The sequence below is a fragment of the Schistocerca gregaria genome, chromosome X (assembly GCF_023897955.1).
Source record: "Schistocerca gregaria isolate iqSchGreg1 chromosome X, iqSchGreg1.2, whole genome shotgun sequence".
Taxonomy (NCBI): domain Eukaryota; kingdom Metazoa; phylum Arthropoda; class Insecta; order Orthoptera; family Acrididae; genus Schistocerca; species Schistocerca gregaria.
The window spans coordinates 555,889,205-555,916,048 of record NC_064931.1 but is presented as its reverse complement, the minus strand read 5'-3'; the positions used below and the strand labels follow the sequence as shown (position 1 = coordinate 555,916,048).

Genomic DNA, 26,844 nt, shown 5'->3' with positions numbered 1-26,844 from the left:
AAGAGTGGCAGGATGTTTATAGTGCTGCTAACATAAATGACAAACATAATGCTTTCCTTAACACATTTCTCATGCTCTATTGCAACAATTAATCTTGAGTGAATTGGAAACCTCTGAAAAAGTGTACTACTTTTTTCCAGCATGTATATGTCAAAACCACCAATTTGAGTTATGGTTCAAAGAGAATGTATAAATTTAGATGCTCACATAACTGTATTGGTGAACCCATTTTCTAGACAAAGGAAGACATGGTCGTTCCCACAGGATCATATCTACTCAAGCACTACAACATTAGCCCGATCTTTGTATTCATGGTTGCTTTTCTTTTGAGAATGGGCTGCCACCATACTGAATGTTTGATATTTTATGTCACTGAGGCTCACGAGGAAAATTATTTTATTTACAGAATGAATAACTGTGCACTAAAATACTTACTGTTGCTAAATAACATTTTAATGCAGGCATACAAGACTTCTGAAGGTGGAATCTTTTGAAGGAAGAGATACACTGAAGGCTAATTCCTTACGGCTGGCTGTGTCAAAGTCATACAGTTTTGGTGGCTATCCAGTGTCTGTCACAGTTGGTGAAGACAGTCAGTTCAACAGTTCCAGCTCCAGATTATTAACTAAGCAAGGTAAGAACTACTGAAGCCATGACATGCATTTAGTCAAGAAATGTATTCTAAAATGTATTCTGGAAATGTATTCCATATCTTTCATACGAAAAATAGAAGTTCTCACAAGTATATATTTCCTTTTGAATACATAGGTCAAGCAAAGTCTTCTAGAAATTTAAAGATTCATAAGAATTGGAGCAAATATGGATATTATTGAAATGCTTAAAGAATTTGTCACTAATGTAATTAAAAGTAGTGGGAATGAGTGATGGACAGTTCCTTAGTGTCTCAAAAATGTGATATCTTGCTTTAATAACAGAATATTTATAAGAAGAAATGGTGTTTTCAAATACTTATTTTTGTGATAACACAGCACTACAATCTTTGGATGGTTAATATGAAGATTAATAATTCTGTTTCATGCCTAGGCTATTAAAATTTGAAGAAACACACTACATCCAGTTTGTGCATGAGTATAGGCCTGAATATGATGACTAAAAATTAGAAGAATTTGACAGTTCAAATTCTTGTGATTGCAGCTTGCAATAATAAATTCAACTGCGTGGAGCATCTCAAAGAATTCCTGAAGTGTCTACACAAGTCTGTTTACAGTGTGATTGTTTTCAGCTGGAGGTGATACAAAAAATAAAAAAGCTGACTGATTACATTTACTTTCATTTCATAGTGCCATACAGAATTATTTTTTTGGGTAACTCATCAAGGCAAGCCAATGTTTTCTTGCTCCAAAAATGTGTGGTAAGAATTATTTATAGTGTGAACTCAAGAATGTCCTGCAGAGAACTGTTCACAGAACTGGGGGCACTAGCTACTTCTTCCCAACATACACTCCTGGAAATGGAAAAAAGAACACATTGACACCGGTGTGTCAGACCAACCATACTTGCTCCGGACACTGCGAGAGGGCTGTACAAGCAATGATCACATGCACGGCACAGTGGACACACCAGGAACTGCGGTGTTGGCTGTCGAATGGCGCTAGCTGCGCAGCATTTTTGCACCGCCGCCGTCAGTGTCAGCCAGTTTGCCGTGGCATACGGAGCTCCATAGCAGTCTTTAACACTGGTAGCATGCCGCGACAGCGTGGACGTGAACCGTATGTGCAGTTGACGGACTTTGAGCGAGGGCGTATAGTGGGCATGCGGGAGGCCGGGTGGACGTACCGCTGAATTGCTCAACACGTGGGGCGTGAGGTCTCCACAGTACATCGATGTTGTCGCCAGTGGTCGGCGGATGGTGCACGTGCCCGTCGACCTGGGACCGGACCGCAGCGACGCACGGATGCACGCCAAGACCGTAGGATCCTACGCAGTGCCGTAGGGGACCGCACCGCCACTTCCCAGCAAATTAGGGACACTGTTGCTCCTGGGGTATCGGCGAGAACCATTCGCAACCGTCTCCATGAAGCTGGGCTACGGTCCCGCACACCGTTAGGCCGTCTTCCGCTCACGCCCCAACATCGTGCAGCCCGCCTCCAGTGGTGTCGCGACAGGCGTGAATGGAGGGACGAATGGAGACGTGTCGTCTTCAGCGATGAGAGTCGCTTCTGCCTTGGTGCCAATGATGGTCGTATGCGTGTTTGGCACCGTGCAGGTGAGCGCCACAATCAGGACTGCATACGACCGAGGCACACAGGGCCAACACCCGGCATCATGGTGTGGGGAGGGATCTCCTACACTGGCCTTTCACCTCTGGTGATCGTCGAGGGGACACTGAATAGTGCACGGTACATCCAAACCGTCATCGAACCCATCGTTCTACCATTCCTAGACCGGCAAGGGTACTTGCTGTTCCAACAGGACAATGCACGTCCGCATGTATCCCGTGCCACCCAACGTGCTCTAGAAGGTGTAAGTCAACTACCCTGGCCAGCAAGATCTCCGGATCTGTCCCCCATTGAGCATGTTTGGGACTGGATGAAGCATTGTCTCACGCGGTCTGCACGTCCAGCACGAACGCTGGTCCAACTGAGGCGCCAGGTGGAAATGGCATGGCAAGCCGTTCCACAGGACTACATCCAGCATCTCTACAATCGTCTCCATGGGAGAGTAGCAGCCTGCATTGCTGAGAAAGGTGGATATACACTGTACTAGTGCCGACATTGTGCATGCTCTGTTGCCTGTGTCTATGTGCCTGTGGTTCTGTCAGTGTGATCATGTGATGTATCTGACCCCAGGAATGTGTCAATAAAGTTTCCCCTTCCTGGGACAATGAATTCATGGTGTTCTTATTTCAATTTCCAGGAGTTTATTTGTTCATTGCTGAAATTTATTGTATATAATATGTTTCTTTTCAAATCAACAACTAAGTTCATGGAAACAATATTAGAAGTATTTAAAGTTACTTACTGTCATCCAGAAGTCTCCATTATTCAGGAACACACATTAACTTGCCAGCGGTCATACAAAATTTAAATATTAAAAATTTCTATTTATTAGGAGCAGAAAGAATTTGTTGGTGGCCAACTCCTTCTATTTCATTGAGAAATTTTTTAGAAGAACCAACTGATGTGGATATATTACTAATAATATCAAGAATGTGAGCATTAGTTCACTCTGTGAAAATTTAGTTAAGTAACGTGATCATTATAAATTAGGCCTCAGAGAACAGAACATTTACATATTTTGTGACAAGCCATTTCTTACCTTACAAATAGAAATATATTTAAGACTTTTTAGATTTATCCACATCAGTGAAGATAATTTCTCTTGGGATCTCTGGGTGGTACATTAGCATATTTATTTTTGTTCACAAATATTAAATATTTTTGTTTTGTGACATGTTATATATCCTGGAGGATCTCCTCACTGTGGATCCAGTGGAATGAAAAATACATGTAATCTAATATAATCCCCCAGATAACACAACATGGTGATGACTTTAAGAAAGTATGTGTCTTTCAAACAAATCTACAAATAACAACTGATAAAACGGAAGATAGTCTTTGGAGATCTAACAATAATTAGGTATGAAATACATAACTGATACAGACTTATTAGAAACACAGGAGGACAAGATGAGTCAGGAGAAACTATAGATGCCAGTTAACGTTTTGATATTCTAATTTGTTTTGCTAAAAAATGTGTTGAATAGTTATGCAAAGCATAAATAATACCAGACACTGGTTTAAATACTGATAACTTCACAATAACCTAAGTGATTTTTTTGAAAAAAAAAAAAAAAAAAACATTTATTCTCAACTCCAACCATATGTCTTTCATTTCTTTACAATTGTAGAAACAAAATTAACTTTTAAAAGCATCATCCAGGAAAGTTTATATATTCAAAACCGCTGTTTTTGGAAGTGTTTATATATATACACAACAATCTGGTTTTCTTTTATATGTGTTGAATTGAATATTTCACATTCAACAATTCCATGTGAAAACTGGAATGTAGATTTACATGCTTAGCAAATCTGTGAAAATCACTTGGTTTTGTTGCATTAGCATCACCAGAATGTGAAATCTTTTAATTTGAAAAACTCTGTTCGATAATATGTACAATCAAACTGTTTTCTTCACATCATCACCCATTTTTATGCACTCTGCCTCACTATGAGTGAGGGATACCAAAAATCCTAATCTGTTTTGCTAACTGGGTAACGTGATAGACTATCACCCACACTCTGCTGAAGATTGCACATATTGTCTTCCACTGGCAACAAAAATTTCATTTTCAGTATTTCATATAATTATTGGCCAACTTTGAAATTTTAAAATGCTATCATAATCTGCTCATAAAGAGGTGCAACCTTATGTTAAAAGTTGAACACAGTAAGAGAAGCACGATATTACAGTTAGAAACTTACTATGTCTTGACGTAGGAAAACTCATGACACACAAATTACCCAGACTATATTTATCCAGTATTTGACAATGATAGCTCTTAATGTCTTCCAACAACCATTACACATAATTTCAAACCTTTTTCTTAATACCATTCACCACAGAATGTTTATGACTTACTACATTTTTACTGTTCATGCAGTATAACTTCAGCACCACGCATGACATATTAATTTATTATTTCTTTACTAATAACTATATTTCAACAAATTTTGCTGATAGTATCCTCATATATCACTGAAAGTACCTGCAAAATTATATCACAGTATGACATATATTTCAGGAGCCATTACATCACAAACAGTGAGATATGTGTGTAAAACTAGTTCCTGGTTGGAAAAGAGCACAAATTGTCCATCATATACTCATACAGTGTTTATTAAAGAGAGCACTTAACGACTCCCAATAAACTTTAAACATAATTTCAAAACATTTTCTTAAGTTTTTCTCATTTACATGTTTGACATCAAATATTTAACACATTAACTCATTTGTCGAGTTGTCACACTTTTGAAACTACTTTATAAAAGGAAGTTTAATTCCTTAAGGAATTGGGGATTTCCTAATATCTGTTAAACCACAAAACCTGTCCTCCTCTGGGCTTTGATTCTACACTACTTCCAGACTGATTTAATGACTTTTCTCCAGCAAAGTCAGCATAACAAATGTCTCTAGTTCCCCTCTCAGAAATCAGATTTGCACAAAATACTTAAAGAGGCTGAAATCTTCATCTGTTTAAATTTGTGAATTTCTAGCTTTACATCTCACTGATGGTTCCTTCATGAACTATGATTCATAGTTCACAAAATATTAAATGTCTGTTCCAGTTACAACAACCATATACATTACACACCCACAAAGTCTCACATGTGTATTCCTAGATATCCGATTCTTCAGCTTCCCCTAGTTGTATATACCCCTTGCTTAGATTAGCAAACATATATATGTTTTCCATCCTTACCCCATCAAAATATTTTCTATGTACAGTTAGTGATTTATGAAGATTTTCTATGTACAGTTAGTGATTTATGAAGATTTATTCATTACCTTCATTCACTGATATGTGCAGAAAATATTCTTTTTTTCTGTAATTATCATGAATGCTCTCTTTAGTTTATGTAAAAATTCTTAAGTATCATCTTTTTTTGTAGTTTCCACTAAACCATCCATGAAATATATCACAATTATTGCTTTCTTTGTGTCTATAGTTTCATGTTGCACATAGAAGTCCACATTCACTTTTTGAGGATAAAATTGATTACAATTACGAGAAACATTTATTTATTCCATTACTTTTGACTTTCTTTTTGCATCCATATACTTCAATCATTTATAAAAACTGTATTAGCATGATGTGGACTCTACAAAATCTCAAGGATCCTTCACATTATGTTGTTCTAGCTGAAGATCTTAATTTTCAGAAACATCTGACATGGATGTGGTTGTATCAAAACATGTGATAGACTTTACTTATCATTATAGTCAATACTGTTTTGTTGAATGAAACATATAACCTCCATGATGAGCCTTAAATTTATGAAACTGACCATCAAAATTACATTGGATTGATTCACTTACATGAGACAACATTGGACCCTCAGAACTTGAAACAGAAATTACTTTCTGCTTTCACACATTCCTTCCATTTGCAACAGTAAGTCAGATTTATGGCCTCTTCAAATTCCTTTGGATCTTCATCTTCTACCACAATCATTTCTCTATAATAAGCTAATGCTTTTAACATTTCTCTGATCTAGAGACAAAAACCTTTGTATGCTTTCAATTTTCATTGATCCATTATGGATCATGGGACATTAGCTGGCATGAACTTCTTGATGTAATAATTTACCAACAGCTGTATGATTTGTAAAAGTTTATTTTATTTTATGAACTTCTATGTGCTACCAGTTTCGGCATTACATTGATGCCCTCTTCAGGCCCCACTAGTCATAGTCGTAAAATCGCTATACACGGAGGGAGCCATATAACTGGAGCCACAAATCAATCGTCCTGCAACAGCTCTTGGTTGCAAGGGGACACAGAGAGTCTGTGTCACCTGGTAAATTATTGCATCAAGAATTTGTATGCTTTCCTTCTGATAATTTCTCACCTGTTTCTCCTGTAGATGCATCAAATTCATATTGCCCCATTGTAACTATCATAAAATCTAAATCTAGAAGTAGGGTTGTTAATACAGTAAAAATTGGCGGTGAAAAAAATGTTTATTATGTACTTGAATATACACACAGTAGAGAACTAATTATTTGGGCAGAACATGATGTTGTTTATGTGAACACTGAATATTCCAAAAGCATACAAGCATACACAAGAAATTTAGACAATCTTCCACAAATGATAAATACTAAATAACAAATAATTGCTGAAGTTCGGCTTTGAAATGGCAATCTGCTGCATGCCATATAGTGATATTAACCAGTATGTCACATTACATTCAGCATAGCTCATGGCATTGTTCCCTCTCCTCAAGAAATAGCAACCTGTTGTGACAGTTCTCACTTAAGCTAACTGCACCATCCTGGATCTAAATCTTGTCAGTGGACCTCAGTATGGTAGCATTGATCAATCCTCACATTCTGGTGATCATATTACATCCTCTTCACCATGAGAGCATCGAAGATAGCCACTTCTGTCAAAGCTTCCTGGTCATTGATCATAGAATGGATCTTCAGTTTCCTTGAATGAGAAGCCGCCATGTCGATCAGTGCCCCAGAACTGTAGTACAACTTCGTATGGAGGACATGGATGAGGTCTCTCCATTTTTGTCTTCTTGATGAAGGGTCAAAATCCTCAACTTTGTATGTGACATCCAACAAGAAATGAAGAATATGATATGGCCCAAAGTAGTAGTTTCTGATACTCCCACCTTCCACACAGACATAAAAATTGATTCCAAGTCTCCCAAACTGTATCTCACTGGTTGGTGCTGGGCATCCAGGTCCTGTATGTGAGTCAACTGTCTTGCTTCTATGTTCCTGGTGATGAATTGTTCTAATTAGTCATCCTGAGTATCATCCAGTTGAACAGGAATATTGTGTCCACTGACATTTTGTCCTCAAAGTCATGAAGCAGAAAGGATGGTGTGGAGCCTGCAGTGTCTTGCTCCACAGTGTTATATGTAAATGTCATGATATTCAGTATTGCATTCCCATCTCTCTTCAACATCAACATACATCAAGAGCATTTCTGCCAGTGTCTTCTTAAAGCATTCTTTGAGACTATTTGTCTGTGGGGGTAGGCGGTTATCATCCTCTGTGTGTGATGTTGCAAAATGAAATTAGCTCTGATATTAGTCTCAACTTGAAAACTTTTCCACATTCAGAATTCATCACTCAGTGTGCCATATGCTTCAGAATTATGTTGTTAACAAGGAACCTAGGAATTTCTGGAGCTTCAGCAGTTGGCACAGATTGGTTGATAGCATAGCAGATGAGGTAGTAAATGTAGACTGTTATCCATTAATTCCATATGTCAACATCCACAAGAGGTTGACTCCAGTTCAGTGGAATGGTTCTGCTGCAGGCAGGTGGTATCCGATACCCCGGAGGTAACTGCAGCACATATTTGCATTCATTATGGTGGCTCACAAAGTGTCTAACTGAGCAGTTGAGACCTGGCTGGTGATACATGCATCTGATTCTGTTTAGACCCTTCATGAACCCCAGATGTCCCCAAGTGTTGGAGTTCATGGAAAAACTACACAATAACTGATCATAGGTGAGCTGGGATGACAAGCTACTATTTCCACCCCACCAGATTGTAGATTCTTTCATACATTATTCAGTTTATTAACTGGAATTCTCCTTTGGTCAGTTCCTCTTTCTTTAAGAATTCTATGCTGTTTAGAAAAGCTTGATCTTCCCTCTGTTCAGCAGCAATGTCATTAATACTGTGATGACTGAAATTTTGTCCACTCTGCTGTTTACATCAAAAGGATTCCTTGAAAAGCACTCAGAATCCTAATGTTTGTTTTTGTATACCACTGTGATGTAGTCCATTTCAACAGTCAATCCAATGTATGCTTCAGGATAGTAAGCCAGCAAAGAGAATTGTTGTCTGTGACTATGGTGAATGGTTTGCCATATAAATACAGCTGGAACCACTTGATGGCTCAAACAGCTGCAAGGCACTCTTTCTCACATGTGAGAGGCTACTCTGGAAGCTTAAACTATTACTTTATCACTGCCTTTCTGGATTTGCACTACAACTGCACCCATACCATAACCATTAGCAGTGGTATGAAGTTCTGTCTTGACATTTTCATCATGCAAGCACTTGAGAATATGTTAGCATCTCCTAAATGACAAGGAAATATCTTTCTTACACCTTGTTTCAGGAAAATTTGGGATCTCCCCGCAGTAGTTCTTTGAAAGGGATGTGGCTTGTCACAAAAATTCTTTATAAATCTCTTTTAGTATGAGCAAATTCTGAGAAAACTCCTTACAGAAAAAATTGTGTGAATTAGTCAGAAAATCTGTGACTGCTCTGATTTTCTCTGGATCAGGACAGACTCAGCCACCATTTAGTAGGTGCCCCAAGTTTTTTATTTCTTGTGTGATGGAGGGAAACTTTTCTGTATTAAGCAGGAGGCCTGCAGTCTGATCACACTTCAACATGCTTGTCAGATGAGATGTGTTCTTCAAATGTATTGGAAAAAATTACAGTTTCAACCAGATAGCAAAGACATGTTATCTGTTTAAGGTTAAAAGTTTGATTGTCTGTCATAAGTTTAAGGTGGCTGGATATAAATTTGAACTCATAGATGCCATAAGGAGTTATGATGTCAGTCTTGTCTTAGCCAGCCTTGTCAATGTGATTCTCCTGCAGTCTGTCTGCCTGTCCATAGCTGATAAATCATGCATCATTCAGCTTGTGACACGATATGAGTGCTGGATAATTGATGAATAATCCCAACTCTTTATATCATCTTAACTATGGACTACTTCGCCTTTCTTTTCTCCACTCTAGATCTGAAAGAATCTGAAAACTGATGCAGACTTACTGACACTCATTGATATTGCTCCCTCATCAGACCAGATCTTCATATCACTTCTGTAGTAGCTTTCTCCTCTGCATTGTCTGCAGTGTTAGCAGAGCATGAGTCTTTGTTGAGCACAGTGAACTGCCTGTCCTGAACTGGTTTGAATGCCCTGACCCACATACCTTTAGAGAGATTTTTGGTGAAAATTAGTTATCCAAAGCTCTCCTTGACCTCCTGTAATGCTTACAATTGTCACTGGTATATAGATTTCTTTTCTGAGCCTGAGTAGCTTTTTGCAGTTGACAAAAGCTTCACAGTTTAACTGAGCATCTAGATTGAGCATCTAGTTTAACTGGAACTCATCTCATTTATGATGGTGGGATAACATCTCCAGTGGCCAACAACTATCCAGACCACTCTTTGTTATGGTTATTTGTTTTAATAGTTTTGTCACTGATCTTCATATATGATCTTCCACAGGCTGTGACTAATTGTGATGCCTGTAAGAAGTCTCGGCCAAGAATAACATTATGACTACATTCTGCTAAAATGACAAAGTCAAAGACCTATGGCTCTCATTGGCAGTTATTGCAATACACATAGCAGTCAGCTGGACATATTTCCCATTTGTGATCATCAGTACAAATCTGTTTCCTTGAGTTGGCAATGATAAGCATTGACATTACAGGAAAAGAAGCCTCTGAGTCAACTACAACCCAAACATGTTGGCCATTAATAATGATGTCTATGAGGGTACCTGATATCTTGGTAACTGTGTTCCATGAAGAATTTCCATCTGTGGCATCCTCTCCTCCATAGCTGATTGCCTCATTTAGTTTTCCTGGATTCAGCAACTAGATGTGTGACCACTACATCTGTATGGCAATAAGGAGCAGCTATGTTATCTTAAGGAGTGATGTCTTCCCAGGTACAGTAATGAGCTTTGTCCCACAGGTCAACTATAATTGTATGCAGTTGACTATTGTAATAGTTGATGTCTTGCAGCATAGCAGTTATCAATAACTTGCCATTTTCTCTGTGGCATGTTCTGTCATATCAGATTCACAGTTTGACATAGGGCTGAAAGGTTTTGTATGTAAGACTTTATTGTATCCGCATGACCTTGGACCCTGCCCATAAATCATTCTTCCGCTAATTAGATTTGCTGCTTATTATCACCAAATATTTTTTTCAGTTCAGCTTGAATTTCTCCCTGCTAATAAACTCCTCTTCATTACTTTCAAACCACTGCTGGGCTGTACCATCCATGTAAAAGTACACATTTGCTGAACACATAATGTCATCCCATCTGTTGTGTGTGATAACTCAGTTGAATACTTTCATCTGTTTCTGATCAGCTTGTCTGAAAGACACTCTTGGATGCTTGATGTCCACCTTGCATACTGCAGTTTTGGAATCCATTGGTTTCTTCAATATTCAAACCTTGGGGACAATGTACTGCTTATATTCCAGTTCCTGCCCATGTAGGCAATGACTTTTATATTGCCTAATTGGAACTATAGTGATGATGTTTGATGTGCCTGAAGTCTGCACCAAACAATTCACAAAAATAATTACAGCCAAGTCTAAATCCAATAGCAGGGTTGTCATTAAAATTAATGTTTAGTACTGGAAGTTCATTTATTACAAACACCAATGTACAGACAATAGCAAAATGCACTTCTGCATTACACAAACATTACAAACTTATGAAATTTTGAGAACATTTCAGAAATGATGAATACTAAATAAAACAAATAACTGCTGGTGGTTTGGCTAGAACTGGTGACCTGAGCATGCCATTCACTGACGTCTGCATATAATTTCATGCAACACATAACATGGCAATACTCCAAAGAGCCATTTAAATTGCTGTGTATAAAAGTTCATTTACAATTATGCTTTGGTCTTGCATACATGCTTCTTCATTAAACAGAGCTGACATCATGTTACCCAGTGAAAGCTATTCCATGGGACAACAATCACACACATGAACAACTACACATTGAAGCTTACTCTACCAATTAAATGAAGGAAAACTGCTCTGTTCCTGTTATCTTCAGCCCAAGTTTCACATAATTCATTTTCAGTAGAAACGGTAATATCTTTTTGTTTCCACAGTTGCTCCATATTATGTTTGTCCTGATATACTAATTTTGCATAGTTATTACATTAGGTACTTGACATGATAAAAATAAAAATTGATAACTCATCATTTGGACTTAATTTTTCTTTAAATTCTTTAAGTTTAATACTGGGATGTTTCCTTTGAACAGAACACAACCAGCTTACTTTCCCATTCTCAGTGATTTTGAGTTTTACACTGCTTTTAATACTGATATTGCCAGTGGAATACTAATCGTTAACATTCTTTCCTTCCATCCAGTTTTTCTTACAAAATCTGCGATCATTGTTCCCCAAATGTCTTGATTAAGATCACCATCCCAAATGGCTGTCCACCCTAAATTAAAATAAAGAGCTTAAGGAACAGGAGTACACTAACTGGCTTACAGCAGATGAGACAGAAAGCATGTTTCTTTTCACAACGATAATATAAGTAACATTTTCCATTATGCATTCTCCTTTGTGTCATCAACATTTGCTTTCAGTTTTTCATTTATTTTCTTATTGCAGTCATTGTAGATTCACCAACAAGAAAATTTTTCTCAGGTTCTGGTAATTGTTCAAAATTAGTCAAATAACCTATTGTTCTTACATCACTAGTGCGTCTCACATGTTTGCATTTAAAGCATTTAAGATAATTTTAAATTTTTACCAGAAAATTTATTTTTACAATGCACAAATCTAATTATTGTGTGACTTTTTATTTGATTTTGGTACCACTAATGCTAAAGTTTCTTCTTTCCCCAAAATATTATGTTGCTGATGACATGTTTCATAAGATGCCAATACAGCAACCAAATTTTAAAAGTTACTTTTGCCCACTGTGCTTAATGCAGCAAATCGTATGCTTCTGACAATGTATCCAGGAACTTCACCATTTATTTATTTATCCATAAGAAAAGAGTCACTCAAATGACATAAATTTTGTGCAAACCAAAGAAGTTCCTAGAATTATGCTATGTGTGTTGCCAAACTGTTGTCAGCATTTTGTATTCTGTGAGCTGCTTTTTCTGATTACTGCAAAAAACAATATGAACTTGATGCTGGTTTATTCTGCAGACTGTCATGCAGTCAGCAGCACCTTCACACAGCATTTTGGAAATCAAACTACAATTTGTCTCATTCCCCTTTATCTGAGTTTTTAACCAGCATGTTGTACATTAATCATTTTTCAGTTCTGGCTCTCTCTGAAAGTAAATTTGCCTTCACGATGTTTGTGTACAAACCTCTCACAGTACTGTACGTTGCAACACAATCTTTATTCAAGTGTCAAATGTTCTGGCTTTTTGTAACTTCTCAATCTTGAACATATGTACTTGCTGCCAGGAGGTGCTGTCCATCATCTTGCGCATGCATGGTGCTCTGTCCATGGTGTATAAAGGTTTCCATCATTGTGGCTGCAATTGAGTTCCATCAAGGCAGTGAATGAGCATTAACTCACCTGAAGATGATGGCCAGCTGGTCCGCCAAAATATTGTGTCTAGATGACAACATGATGCAGCTGTAAACCTGTGAAGAATATCAGTGTTGAACATATCTATTTTCTTTTGCTGAAGTGATGGCATTTCACAAAGTTTCATGTTAGTTCAATTCACAAATACATTATTTCATGCTTTTTCTGTGTTAGAAAATGCACTACTTACAAAGTACTTTTTATGATGTGCAGTACAAAATGCACATTGAACATTTTTCAAGATAACGTGTGAGTTGACCACACAGTTGTTATTCTGTTGGTTTAAGAAGGAAGAAATTGATGCAATTCAGTGGCAGGCTGCTAGATATGTTAGAAGTAGGTTCAGTTAACACGCTGTCATTATGGAGACGCTTCGTGAACTCAGCTGGGAATCATTGGAAGGATGATACCATTCTTTTTATGAAAAACTATTGAGAAAATTTAGAGAATCCTTATTTGAAGCTGTCTGCAGAACAATTAAAATACTGCCAATATACATTTTGCATAAGGACCACAAAGATACAATGAGAGAAATTAGAGCTCATATGAGGGTATATAGATAGGTTATTTTCCCCTGCTCTATTTGCAAGTGGAACAGGGAACGAACTGACTATTAAAGGTACCTAGTTCACTTTACCCTTCAATGTATAGTGACTTGCAGAGTGTGTATCTAGTTGTAGCAGTTGTAGATGCAGAACCATACTGAGTTACAATGGTGATGTTAAAGCATATTTAGACATCTTGTTTTGTTTCAGTACACAGTTGCACAAAACATTAGGAGTGCCAAAACATGAACCTGCATATGCTAGCAAAAATAAACAAACTTATTTAGGTATAAAATATATTTACTCATAATGTATTGGTGGCATCATTAAAGTTCTTGAATTAGTTCTCTCACTACTCTTGTGACCAGAGGAAATGATTCTGTTTGGAAATAGAAGTAAACTTCCATTTGCGACAGAAATAGTCTATCCTCTCCTTGGCAGTACCAGTCTTGGTCAACACAGAGATGAAAATCTAACTGTATTTCTGATGGTATCTTTTCATTGATATAGATAACACCATATTTATGATGATGTTAATGCAAGCAAATTATTCTTGTGAAGTTCACTTATTAACTGCTGTGTCCAGTTTTTACTATATAAAAGTTAATTATTTCAAGTCTACCTGCCAGCACTCACGACTAGATCTTGAAGTAACTTCTTTCAATGTGGTGCCAAACAGTGTCCCTGTTTACGCAAAAATATCACAGTTCTCATTTATCACAACACAATTCAAATTTAGCACAGCCCTTAAGTAATTTTCTAAAGACAATTATACTTTTGTATTACATTTAAGACAGTCCAGAAGGCAAATCATTGAGTTCAGCACAATTTAATCTAGTGACAATATTAGTTCACAGTACTTGTTGATCACATCACAACTCAGTCACAATGTTCATTAATTAGAGGTGCTGTAATTATGTGAGAGTTTTCACACTTTATTGTTCTTGGATTTTGCACTGAACAGAGAGTTTGTTCCTGTGTGCAGATATACATAACTGTGATTTGTCAAACAGTGAGAGTGCCTCTGACATAAATGTTTCCTCCTCTCTTTCAAACTGTGTATTGGCTATTTTGAATGTTGTCTGACTACTTAAAAGATGGAATAAAAACAAACTGTTGTTTTGATAGCTACATGATGCTATGAAATTTGGCTATGTTGGAATGTACTGTTTTTGATTACCTACAGGAATTGGTAGAATTTTGGCCAATTACAAAAGCCCAAGAGAAAAAGATGGAAGTGGAAGAAATAAGAATGTTAATGTGGATGAGTGGGTTGACATGAAATGATACACTAACAAATGAGTGCATCAGGGGAACAGTGAAAGTGGGGCCCATATGGAAGAAGATCCAAGAAAGAAGGCTAAGATGGTATGGACATATGCAGAGGAGAGGGGAGTACTAAGTAGGGAGAAGAATTGAAGACCTAGAAATTGAAAACCAAGGAGAAATGGAAGACCAATAGTGAGATGGAAGGACAAGGTAGCAGGGGACCTAGGGAGAAAGGATGGCTCAGAGAAGAAGCAGTGGATAGACATTTATGGAGGAGAAGGATCCAGCAATGCCACGCTGACCTCACATGGTGTGGGAAAAGAGTGAGATGGTGATGATGATGAGGAGCAATGTGATGAGGATGGGAATTGTCTGCAATGGAGAGGAAGACTAGACTGATTTCACAGCTGAAAAGCCACGCATTTGGTGGCATTAATTCTCTCTGCCCCTCTGACTGCAAACAGAGATACGTATTTTTGTCCATCCACCATGATGCATTCTCAAAAGTTCCCTCTCTACCACAAAACTGGTCACTTTTCATGATATTCCTATAAATGACCAGGCTTCTATATTCCTAAATATCTGATGAAAATCATAATCAAAGTTAAAACAATATGCATCTCTCAGAAGTGTAATCCTCCATTCATGTGTCAGCCAATAATGATGTTTCTGACACCACAGCCAAAACATTATGACCACTACCACTACCACTACCACTACTGCTGACATAGGATGCCACCTAGTGGCATTGCAGGAATGTGATGCATTGACAAAAGTATGTAAGCAGAGCAGGCATGGATGGGGGATCACCCTAGTGCAGATATTAGCCACAAATGGGGAAATTCAGTGAGATAAGTGACTTTGACAAAGGGCAGATTATTATTATGCAGAGCCTGTCAAGGAGTGTCTCCAAAATGGTGAAGCTGGTCAAATGTTCACATGCTTTTATTGTGAGCATCTATGGGAAGAGTTAAAAGGACAGTGAAACTACCATTAGGCATTAAATGGTGGGATGCTCACAACTGTTCACAGAATGTGGGGTTCAGAGGCTTGTCTGCTCTGTAAAGTAGGATAGATGGTGATCTGTGGCATCTCTGCCAGAAGAGTGCTTGCACAAGTATTTTGGAGCACACCATTTGCTGTAACTTGTTGAGCATGGAGCACCACAGCAGACCATCCCTACATGTTCACATGTTGACCTAACATCATCAATTACAATTGCAGTGGCACAGGTCCATCAGGATTCGACCATCGATCAGTTGGTTGTTTCCCCTTTTGTTTCTTCCTACAAGGACATCAGTGAATCATACTACAAGTGCTGCTGTCCAAGGTAAAGGATTCCTGTCGAAATTTGCTTCCCCTAGAAATCTCATTAGTTCCTGGTAATTGGAAGGCCTAGGTAGTGCTTGAAAAATTCTATATGTTCCTGCCTGGGGTGGATATTTGCTGATTTACTAGGTGGTCTAGGAAAATGACTTCTGGTTGTCAGAAATGGTATTTGTGTTCATTTATGACTATGTCAAGTAGTTCTAGTTGATTAAATACCTTGCAGAGGTGTTCCATGTGTTCCATGTGTTCATTGGGGAAAGCTGAGAAAACTAGGATGTCATCTAGGTAAGAAAAACAAAATTGAAATTTGATAAATAGCTTATCAGTGAAGTTCTCACAGGTTTGCATAGCATTTTTAACCTGTAGGGCATAAAGAAAACTTGCAGGGTCCAAACAGGATGATTACAGCCACTTTTGGCCCATCTCTGCTCATCATAGGGTTTCACAAATATACTTTCTTGCAGTCTATTCTGCTCAAAATGGTGGCACATGCCAACACATATGAAATGTCTTGGATATTCAGAATTGGATACTTAAAGTGTATTTTACGTGCATTCAGAGCCCAATAACCCCGCAAGGTCTTTATGAACCATCATCTATTGGTATTAAATTTGTGGATGAGGCCAATGAACTGTCTGCTAGCCACACTATTTCTTCATACAGCAGCTCATCTGTCCCAGTTTTAGCCACATAAAGTCTTGTCTGGTGCTACACACCACACTTTAAAATGCACCACTGATTCAGATGTAATGTGTATATGGTGTACAGTATCATGTTTCACTCCCAGCTGTGAACCGTGTGTACAGAGCAATTGTTTGGTATAAGTATCATGCAATGGGGTACTTACACACTTTGATTATGGCACTGACTGATATGAACATACCATGAGGACTGTGGCTGTTGCTCTTGGCATGATGTGCTCGAATGTGGTTGTTGCAGTGGCTGCTGTGATGTACGATGTTTCTTTTGATGCTGAAGTGTGTAGTGCTGTAGCTGTTCATGTTCTAGTTTCATGAGATATGTTTGTGTCTTGCATAGTTCTTCTTCTACTGTCTGTACTGAAGTTTTAAATGCTGCATTCTCCTCTGATAGTTTAATTCTTTCATGCTTGACTGCTTTGTATTTTGCAGTTACATCCAAGAGTACATGGTTCAGTTTGCCTGTTGGAGGAGAAATTTGTACATTCAGTGCATGAAGTTCTTCCTTGAAATCAGGGTATCTGTGTATAAATTCACTTGCAGTGGTTTGCCTAAGTACTTTTGTCATTAGATATGACTCAAGGTGAAAATTTTGAAGGAAATCAGCTCCTATGATCAGTTCATACACATTTGCTATTATGAACTTCCACGTGCACTTTGTTGCCAGTCTGTGATCTACCATTAATTTGACAGTTATGATTTGCTCCACTGATGTGTCATTAACTGCTCTCTGTGAGAAGGTCCTGCTTTTGATGGCCGCATTCTGCCTGGTTTGACACTGACTGCCAATCCTGTATTCACTAAGAACTGCTTCTTTGACATGTGAGTTGGGTGTCACATGTAGGAACAGCCAAACTGGTTTAGTGTCATTGTGTAGGCATCTTGATTTCATTGGGCAGGCATTTGTGCCTATTATGGGCTGCCTTCATATTCTGGGAACTGGATAGGAGCTGAACATTTCTACACTCTGCTGCTGAAGCATGTGTTAAACCAGAAATGACAAGGCCAAGCCCCTGCATCGTCTGTCACATTGCTATTGTTTACAGTTGGAGAGTGGGTCGCACATCTGTAGATCAATGTCCTGTGGTCAGTTGCTGTTAGCAGCACCCGTCCTGGCCCAGTGTCTAGTGTCATTGCACAGTCATAGCTGCCATGGTTGGGTGGCTGGCTTAACTCTGCCAGAATGCATAAAGTCTGTCTGCCAAATTTAGCTTAATATAAGTCAGGTCCTGTTCCCTAAAAATTAGCATTAACTGTAGTTAGAGAGGTAATCATAGCATCCAAACAGATCACAGTACAACATCTAGCATCTCACTAGGGTCCACTGTTGCTTGCAGATATCGCCAAAAATGCAAAGATGTCTGTGGACCACTCTTCTTTTCATACAAAGCTTCACATAGCCGTTGTCACAGTATTTCAGTGAAGCATTGTAGGAGGCCACCTATAGCTGTCTCATATCTGCTGATAATACAAGGGGCACTCATGATGTCATTAATCAAATACACATACTCGGGAGATGTTGCTCAATAATGCTGTGGATTTTGATCTGTCCTCTATAATTATGTGGCTTTGTAGGATCACTTTTTGCAATGTGGAACTATGTGGCTACATGGTTAAGTTGGAAAACTGGGAGTTTAGGAATCAGTCTATAATTTTAATTAATATTGTTTTTATACTGGTTGCTGGTGAGGAGGAAAGTTAGTTATTAGTATTTTATTGATGATCTCATTCATAAGCAGCCATATCACAGTCATCACAGTCAATCAAGAAAGTCATAATTAAGCTTTACTTGTTTAATCAGAATCAGATGATGACTCTACTTGTCCACAGTCTCGATGATTCAAAGCGACCTGCAATCCTGTGTAAATATAATGTCTTGGTTTTCTTGCGTTGCGTAGTCAGTCGGGAAACCTCAGATCAAGCAGAAAGTTTGCTTTGATAGAGTTTAATTATCTGATGAAATAATGGAGCTCTTGGATCTAATAATTGTAGGTTCATTCCCAATTCATCAGAAGTTTACTTCTGATTACCAATGAAACGACACCTCCGTGCAAATTTCCAATTAGAGGATACATGTATAATGAAATGCCTTACACACCTTTCATGTAAATGCTGTGTATATAGTTTCTTGAGTAGCATACAAGATATTTTCAATCTCTTTCTCCCAGTAATCTCAATAGCAAGATTACAGTTATTCAATGCGGCTATTTGGCATGGAAAAGATCCTAGAATTCCCCCCAACACACCAGAGAGAATATTACAAAGAGTAATTATGCGCTCATGGAATAGTAATAGTACTGTACTACTCTGTGCATCGATTCTGCAAGTATATAGATGGTCAAGTAGGAAACGTAATTCACTCATAGAATTGTGCAGGGATAATTAGTAGAATATAAAGAGATATTACAAGTCCATGTCTGAACTAAATCCCACAGGTATTATGCCCCTGTTGCACATCTACATCTACATCTACATCCATACTCCGCAAGCCACCTGACGGTGTGTGGCGGAGGGTACCCTGAGTACCTCTATCGGTTCTCCCTTCTATTCCAGTCTCGTATTGTACGTGGAAAGAAGGATTGTCGGTATGCTTCTGTGTGGGCTCTAATCTCTCTGATTTTATCCTCATGGTCTCTTCGCGAGATATACGTAGGAGGGAGCAATATACTGCTTGACTCATCGGTGAAGGTATGTTCTCGAAACTTTAACAAAAGCCCGTACCGAGCTACTGAGCGTCTCTCCTGCAGAGTCTTCCACTGGAGTTTATCTATCATCTCCGTAACGCTTTCGCAATTACTAAATGATCCTGTAACGAAGCGCGCTGCTCTCCGTTGGATCTTCTCTATCTCTTCTATCAACCCTACCTGGTGCGGATCCCACACTGCTGAGCAGTATTCAAGCATTGGGCGAACAAGCGTACTGTAACCTACTTCCTTTGTTGTCGGATTGCATTTCCTTAAGATTCTTCCAATGAATCTCAGTCTGGCATCTGCTTTACCAACGATCAACTTTATATGATCATTCCATTTTAAATCACTCCTAATGAGTACTCCCAGATAATTTATGGAATTAACTACTTCCAGTTGCTGACCTGCTATTTTGTAGCTAAATGATAAGGGACCTATCTTTCTATGTATTCGCATCACATTACACTTGTCTACATTGAGATTCAATTGCCATTCTGTGCACCATGCGTCAATTCGCTGCAGATCCTCCTGCATTTCAGTACAATTTTTCATTGTTGCAACCTCTCGATACACCATAGCATCATCTGCAAAAAGCCTCAGTGAACTTCCGATGTCATCCACCAGGTCATTTATGTATATTGTGAATAGCAACGGTCCTATGACACTCCCCTGCGGCACACCTGAAATCACTCTTACTTCGGAAGACTTCTCTCCATTGAGAATGACATGCTGCGTTCTGTTATCTAGGAACTCCTCAATCCAATCACACAATTGATCTGATAGTCCGTATGCTCTTACTTTGTTCATTAAACGACTGTGGGGAACTGTGTCAAACGCCTTGCGGAAGTCAAGAAACACGGCATCTACCTGTGAACCCGTATCTAAGGCCCTCTGAGTCTCGTGGACGAATAGCGAGAGCTGGGTTTCACATGACCGTCTTTTTCGAAACCCATGTGGTTCCTACAGAGTAGATTTCTAATCTCCAGAAAAGACATTATACTCGAACATAATACGTGTTCCAAAATTCTACAACTGATCGACGTTAGAGATATAGGTCTATAGTTCTGCACATCTGTTTGACGTCCCTTCTTGAAAATGGGGATGACCTGTGCCCTTTTCCAATCCTTTGGAACACTTCGCTCTTCTAGAGACCTACGGTACACCGCTGCAAGAAGGGGGGCAAGTTCCTTCGAGTACTCTGTGTAAAATCGAACTGGTATTCCATCAGGACCAGCGGCCTTTCCTCTTTTGAGCGATTTTAATTGTTTCTCTATCCCTCTGTCGTCTATTTCGATATCTACCATTTTGTCAACTGTGTGACAATCTAGAGAAGGAACTACAGTGCAGTCTTCCTCTGTGAAACAGCTTTGGAAGAAGACATTTAGTAATTCGGCCTTTAGTCTGTCATCCTCTGTTTCAGTACCATTTTGGTCACAGAGTGTCTGGACATTTTGTTTTGATCCACCTACCGCTTTGACATAGGACCAAAATTTCTTAGGATTTTCTGCCAAGTTAGTACATAGAACTTTACTTTCGAATTCATTGAAAGCCTCTCGCATAGCCCTCCTCACACTGCATTTCGCTTCGCGTAATTTTTGTTTGTCTGCAAGGCTTTGGCTATGTTTATGTTTGCTGTGAAGTTCCCTTTGCTTCCGCAGCAGTTTTCTAACTCGGTTGTTGTACCACGGTGGCTCTTTCCCATCTCTTACGATCCTGCTTGGCACGTACTCATCTAACGCATATTGTACCATGGTTTTGAACTTTGTCCACTGATCCTCAACACTGTCTGTACTTGAGACAAAACTTTTGTGTTGAGCCACCAAGTACTCTGAAATCTGCTTTTTGTCACTTTTGCTAAACAGAAAAATCTTCCTACCTTTTTTAATATTTCTATTTACGGCTGAAATCATCGATGCAGTAACCGCTTTATGATCGCTGATTCCCTGTTCTGCATTAACTGATTCAAATAGTTCGGGTCTGTTTGTCACCAGAAGGTCTAATATGTTATCGCCACGAGTCGGTTTTCTGTTTAACTGCTCAAGGTAGTTTTCAGATAAAGCACTTAAAAATATTTCACATGCACAAGCTTGGTAAATGAAACCTTGTGGGGCTGCATAATTAAAATGGGCTGGCATATCCAGTGACTAGTGCAAATGGAACATGATAATGTGTGTGAGTGTCTGTCGTAAGAAACTGCTGGAATAAAGTTTTGTTGCTCCAGTGCACTATGACTGTGTGGCACAAAATCACTGAATAAGTCTTGTTGTTTAGGGTATTGTTCACAGCCACCAATACCATTGAAAATGTTGGTCACACAATACATCATAATTGCATTTTCATTTATTAGACTTGCATCTGAGCATGTGAAAACGCTTTGCAGATTGCACTCATGATCATTGTTTTACAAGGTAACAAATACACTGTGCTCCGGGGTCACCACTATAGCTACAGCCACAGGGAAATTAAAAGAATTACATATACCTGAAAAGATGGTTGACAAAAGACACTTTATTGCTAATAACACTGCAAAAGCTACAAGCACATGTTTACAATTCTACAGTCAGAGTCAAACAGCTGGAAGCAAAGATTGTCTGTATTAACCCCACCTTAGGCAGGCATCGGGGAGATTGCTTTGTCAGAAGCTTTATATTTGTAATGTTTTTCTCTTCACATTCTTTGCTTTCAAACACTAATTATAACATTTCTAAAATTGTACATGATAAAATATTTGGAGAAACTGTTTTTATTGCCATACTAGAAAGCAATAAGAGTTTGGGAAACATCAATACTATTTCTGTTATGAAATGGATAATGAGTTGATAGGTTAATGAATCTAGGTGACATATATTCAGCTTTATAATGTCATGTGGAATATTACTGTGAAGCAATTCATTTTTCAGAATGAAAGTTTCCATTGCATAAAATTGCACCACAAGATGAACATACGTAATCATTGTGTAAAGAAATTAATATAGAAATAAACATTTTCAGTGTTGTTTCACATTACATGTATTAATCAAATGTGATATTAACCTCTGTAGTACCTACAATATTTATTGTTTTTGATGAATTTGTCTACCAGACTGTATGATGGTTTTAATTTTTTTGAGTTAAACTTAGCTATGAAGAAAAATACTAGTTCTAGCAGATACAACTTTTCATAACAAATGTCATAGTCAGTTCTTTCTGTTCTGGGCCAGTATCACTTTAAGAAGAATATTGATAATAAAAGTTGAAACAATTAACAAATTTCATTAGTTTAGACAAAAAATCTTTTAGCCAGTCTGCAACCATGTTTGGCTCAATAATACACTCTTGTCATGGTTGCTATATTTTAGTATTATTATTGCTCTTGATTACACATTTTACTTTAACACCGTTTTCTGAGCAAATCTGTTGTAAAGAGAAGTAACATTAAAAGGATGGGACAAATCTAATGGACACATAGTATCTAGTCAGAGTGTAAAGCATCTTAGTCAACATCAGAATCCAAACTGGTTCCCACTGTGCAGTACATCATAAAGTAAACATGTTCAGCCACCAGGCAGCAGTAGCGAACAAAAACATATAAACCACTTCGTCTACAGGCCACAAGTGGCCCATTGGGACAATCCGACCACCGTGTCGGATAGGAGGGTCGTAGGGTCAGCACACTGCTCTCCCGATTGTTATGATGGTATTCTTGACCGAAGCCACTACTATTCAGTTGAATAGCTCCTCAATTGGCATCACAAGGCTGAGTGCACCCCGAAAAATGGCAACAGTGCGTGGCGACCTGGATGATAACCCATCCAAGTGCCGACCACGCCCGACAGTGCTTAACTTCGGTGATCTCACGGGAACCGGTGTAACCACTGCGGTAAGGCCATTGCCAGGTTAACAGCATATAGAAAATGTAATTTACTACATTAATGTTTAATGTGAAACATTTATTCCCCTCCTTAAACATTCTAATCACAGCATAAACATATAATATTCTAAAGTCATTTTACAGTGGACACTATTGTGCATTGAAAGTTGTGTGACGTAAACCATGTGACGCAAAAAAAAAAAAAAAAAAAAAAAAAAAAAAAAAAAAAAAAAAAAAAAAAAAAAAAAAAAACACTGATTTCAGTAATGACAGTGAGTAATATTGACAGTGATTCTTAGGGATTTAGATTAGAAAATAAGATACTTAAAGTAGCAGACGATTTTGCTATTTGGGCAGCAAAATAACTGATGATGGCCAAAGTAGAGAGGATATAAAATGTAGACTGGCAATTGCAAGAAAATAATTTCTGAAGAAGAGAAATTTTTAACACTGAACATAGATTTAAATGTTGGGAAGTCTTTTTTGCAGGTACTTGTGTGGAGCACCACCATGTGTAGAAGGGAAACATAGACAAGAAACATTTTTAGACAAGAAGAGAACAGAAACGTTTGAAATGTAGTGCTACAATAGAATGCTGAAGATTAGATGGATACCTCATGTAAATAATGAGGATGCGCTGAATAGAATTCATGACACAACTTGACTAAACGAAGGGATTGATTGATACGACACATTCTGAGACATCAAGGGATTGCCAATTTAGTACTGGAGAGAAGTGTGGGGGATAAAATTTGTAGAGGGAGACTTAGGAATGAGTACAGTGAACATATTGAGGAGGATGTAGGTTGCAGTAGTTATTCGGAAATGAAGAGTCTTGCACAATATAGAGTAGCTAGGAGAGCTGCATTAAAGCAGTCTTCAGACTAAAGACTACAACACAACAATATAAGAAATAAGTACCTAACTACCTCACCAGTTTCACAACTTAAATTTCCTTTTTATGTAGTAAACAACATCTTTCATTTCAAAAAATCTAGTTTCATCAAAAGGGCAAGTTCATCGAAGATTTAATTACAAAGCTTTGTGCCACAAATTGTTCCTTGTGGCCTTGTTTTGAATTACAGGGTATCTTTTTATACCTTTTCGATGCCGTACACATCTGTGTAATTGACAGACAATCAACTGAATGGAGCATACTGGTGATTAACCAGCTCTCTCCAGTCACTTTTACTTTAACACTGAATATTGAAATATTATTCTAGTATATCGCAAAGACAGACCAACAATCAACAAGAATAACAAGGAAATTCTTGAAAAATCACCATGCTGATAAAGTGATATATTTGAAACACTTCTAAAATGAATGTGGCTTATACAGAATGGTGGCTAAAACTTCATTTCAATAACAGTGAGATGTAATTTGCAAATTTAAGTGTCTGTATATCAGACGGGTCAACAAGAAACAGAAACACTATAATTTTAGAAATACGTAAGAAACTTAAGTCCATTGAGGTACAAATTGAACACCTATGCATGTATTGAAAGTATTCTCCACAGTGTGATAAACTTTTAGTAGACTGCTAAACTTTTAGTAGACTGTTATATCATACACAGTAGATCACATGATGAAGTAGTTTCAGAATCATGAAATAATTGCTATTTTGTTATATTACAGGCATGTTACATTAAGAATAATTATCAAAATCTGTAAACTGTTTGGAATATGATGAAGGTAACATGAATCTTATTCATTACCTCCCTCAACATCGCTGAAATGCTAATGGTTACAATGTTGGATAAGATTTCAGGACATATGACATAGAAAAGATATTCATAAATAATGCCCCACTTACACTTAGCTGATTAGTAGGGTATTTATATAAAAAGAAAGTAATGTAATTTTATCAGAACTTACTTGAGTATATGCATATGTTATTTGATCTGTTTTTAACTTTCGTAATATCATGTCCATTTTATTAATTACATCAACAGTGCAGCACAAAAATTTTAGTTATAATGAATTATTTGAAACACTTTCAGATTCAGGAAGCAGTAGTATGTCTTCTCGCCTAAGCCCATCAAGTTCAGGTTACAAGTCACAGTCACAGCGCTCCGATGCAACACTGTCAGCAACACCTTCTCCAACAGCCACTCCAGCTGCACAATTCACTTCAGTTGCTTCACCAGTAAATGTGAGTACCATGTATCCACTGTGTGAAAAGAAGCTACTTTGTTGTCATATTGACTGCTGTAACTGCATAGATATATATATGATTTTAAGCTAATAACATATTAATTATAAATTAAACATAATTTCAGTCACTGTTCTTAATATCTACATGTTTTTATAGTAGTTCTGACTTTAGGACGCATCATTCTAGATATAGTTTTTTAGATATTGTGGTTTATTGTTTTTTCAGAACTGATACAATAATTTGCAAAAAAATAGAAACAAATAAATAGTTGCACCCACGTAATGGTAATTTGTTTGAACAAAACAAAGTGAAACAAATTTGAAATATCAAACTCTGAGACAGTAGTACCAAGGCAAGTCCATTCTTCAAATGAGAACTTCAGTGGAATAAATCTCAACAAAAATATGAGGGACTAAAATTTCTGGCAATCTGAATATGGCATGTAAATATAGAATGAAGATCAAATTTTTGCCTTGAAAGCTCAGAGGATGTACTGTCCTAAATATTTCATAAAAGACTCATACACATCATTACCAAAAATTCATAGTTTTGTAATCCTCACTTTAGGACCATCCACCGTTATTTAACACAAGTAAACTTCTGTAACAACAAATGAAAGTTGTGTGCTAGTCCATAAACCAAATAATAATAATAGTCTTGCTATAAATATTATAGGTAATAGGTAACAGAAATTTATTACATGAGACCAAGCACTACTTGGTTCTGCACATATATGGAAACTGTAATATTAATCCCAGTTCCACTTAAGACCACTTAAGTTATTTTGTGCTGGAAACTGCATGTACATCAACTGAAACACTGTACAGCATATGGCTAATTGTTCTAGGTAAACAGCAATGGTCATTATAGTTCACTGGTAGAGGAAGTCATCCACTACATGGTCATATATCTGTCCACTATGGAAGTTCACATGACTGGCATGTGATATCACTAGCTTTTATGCCACTGGCACCATAGTCAGATGTGGGCTATGTTGTCAGAGGCAGGCTTCATACTGGAAGTGGGAGAAAGAGTCCATGATGATTAACCATATGCACCCCAAGGAAGTGCCTGTGAAGTCATCATGAAACTGGTCCCAAGGCTACATCAGCAGTGGACATGGAGAAAACAACTGTGGTGGGGTGGGATAGTGCGCCTGAAAATCAGCATACTCTCAAACCACACATGCAACACTGTCATAAATACAAAGTCAGCTGATGTAGTGGCATGCCAGTTGCTTCATTCTGAAAAT

General features: G+C 37.9%; 1 protein-coding gene and 1 pseudogene across 5 annotated transcripts in view; one reads left to right on the top strand and one right to left on the bottom strand.

The window, feature by feature from the left end:
* The window catches only part of LOC126298590 (cAMP-regulated phosphoprotein 21), a 1,220,135-nt gene that overhangs the window by 1,041,416 nt on the left and 151,875 nt on the right, over positions 1–26,844 (top strand). For all 5 annotated transcript variants that reach the window (XM_049989965.1, XM_049989963.1, XM_049989964.1 and 2 more), the window contains 2 exons: positions 462–634; positions 25,438–25,589. In XM_049989965.1, coding sequence (XP_049845922.1) covers positions 462–634; positions 25,438–25,589 — 325 coding nt within the window. The remainder of the gene's footprint in view (positions 1–461; positions 635–25,437; positions 25,590–26,844) is intronic.
* On the bottom strand, positions 23,342–23,459 carry LOC126299857 (5S ribosomal RNA; annotated as a pseudogene).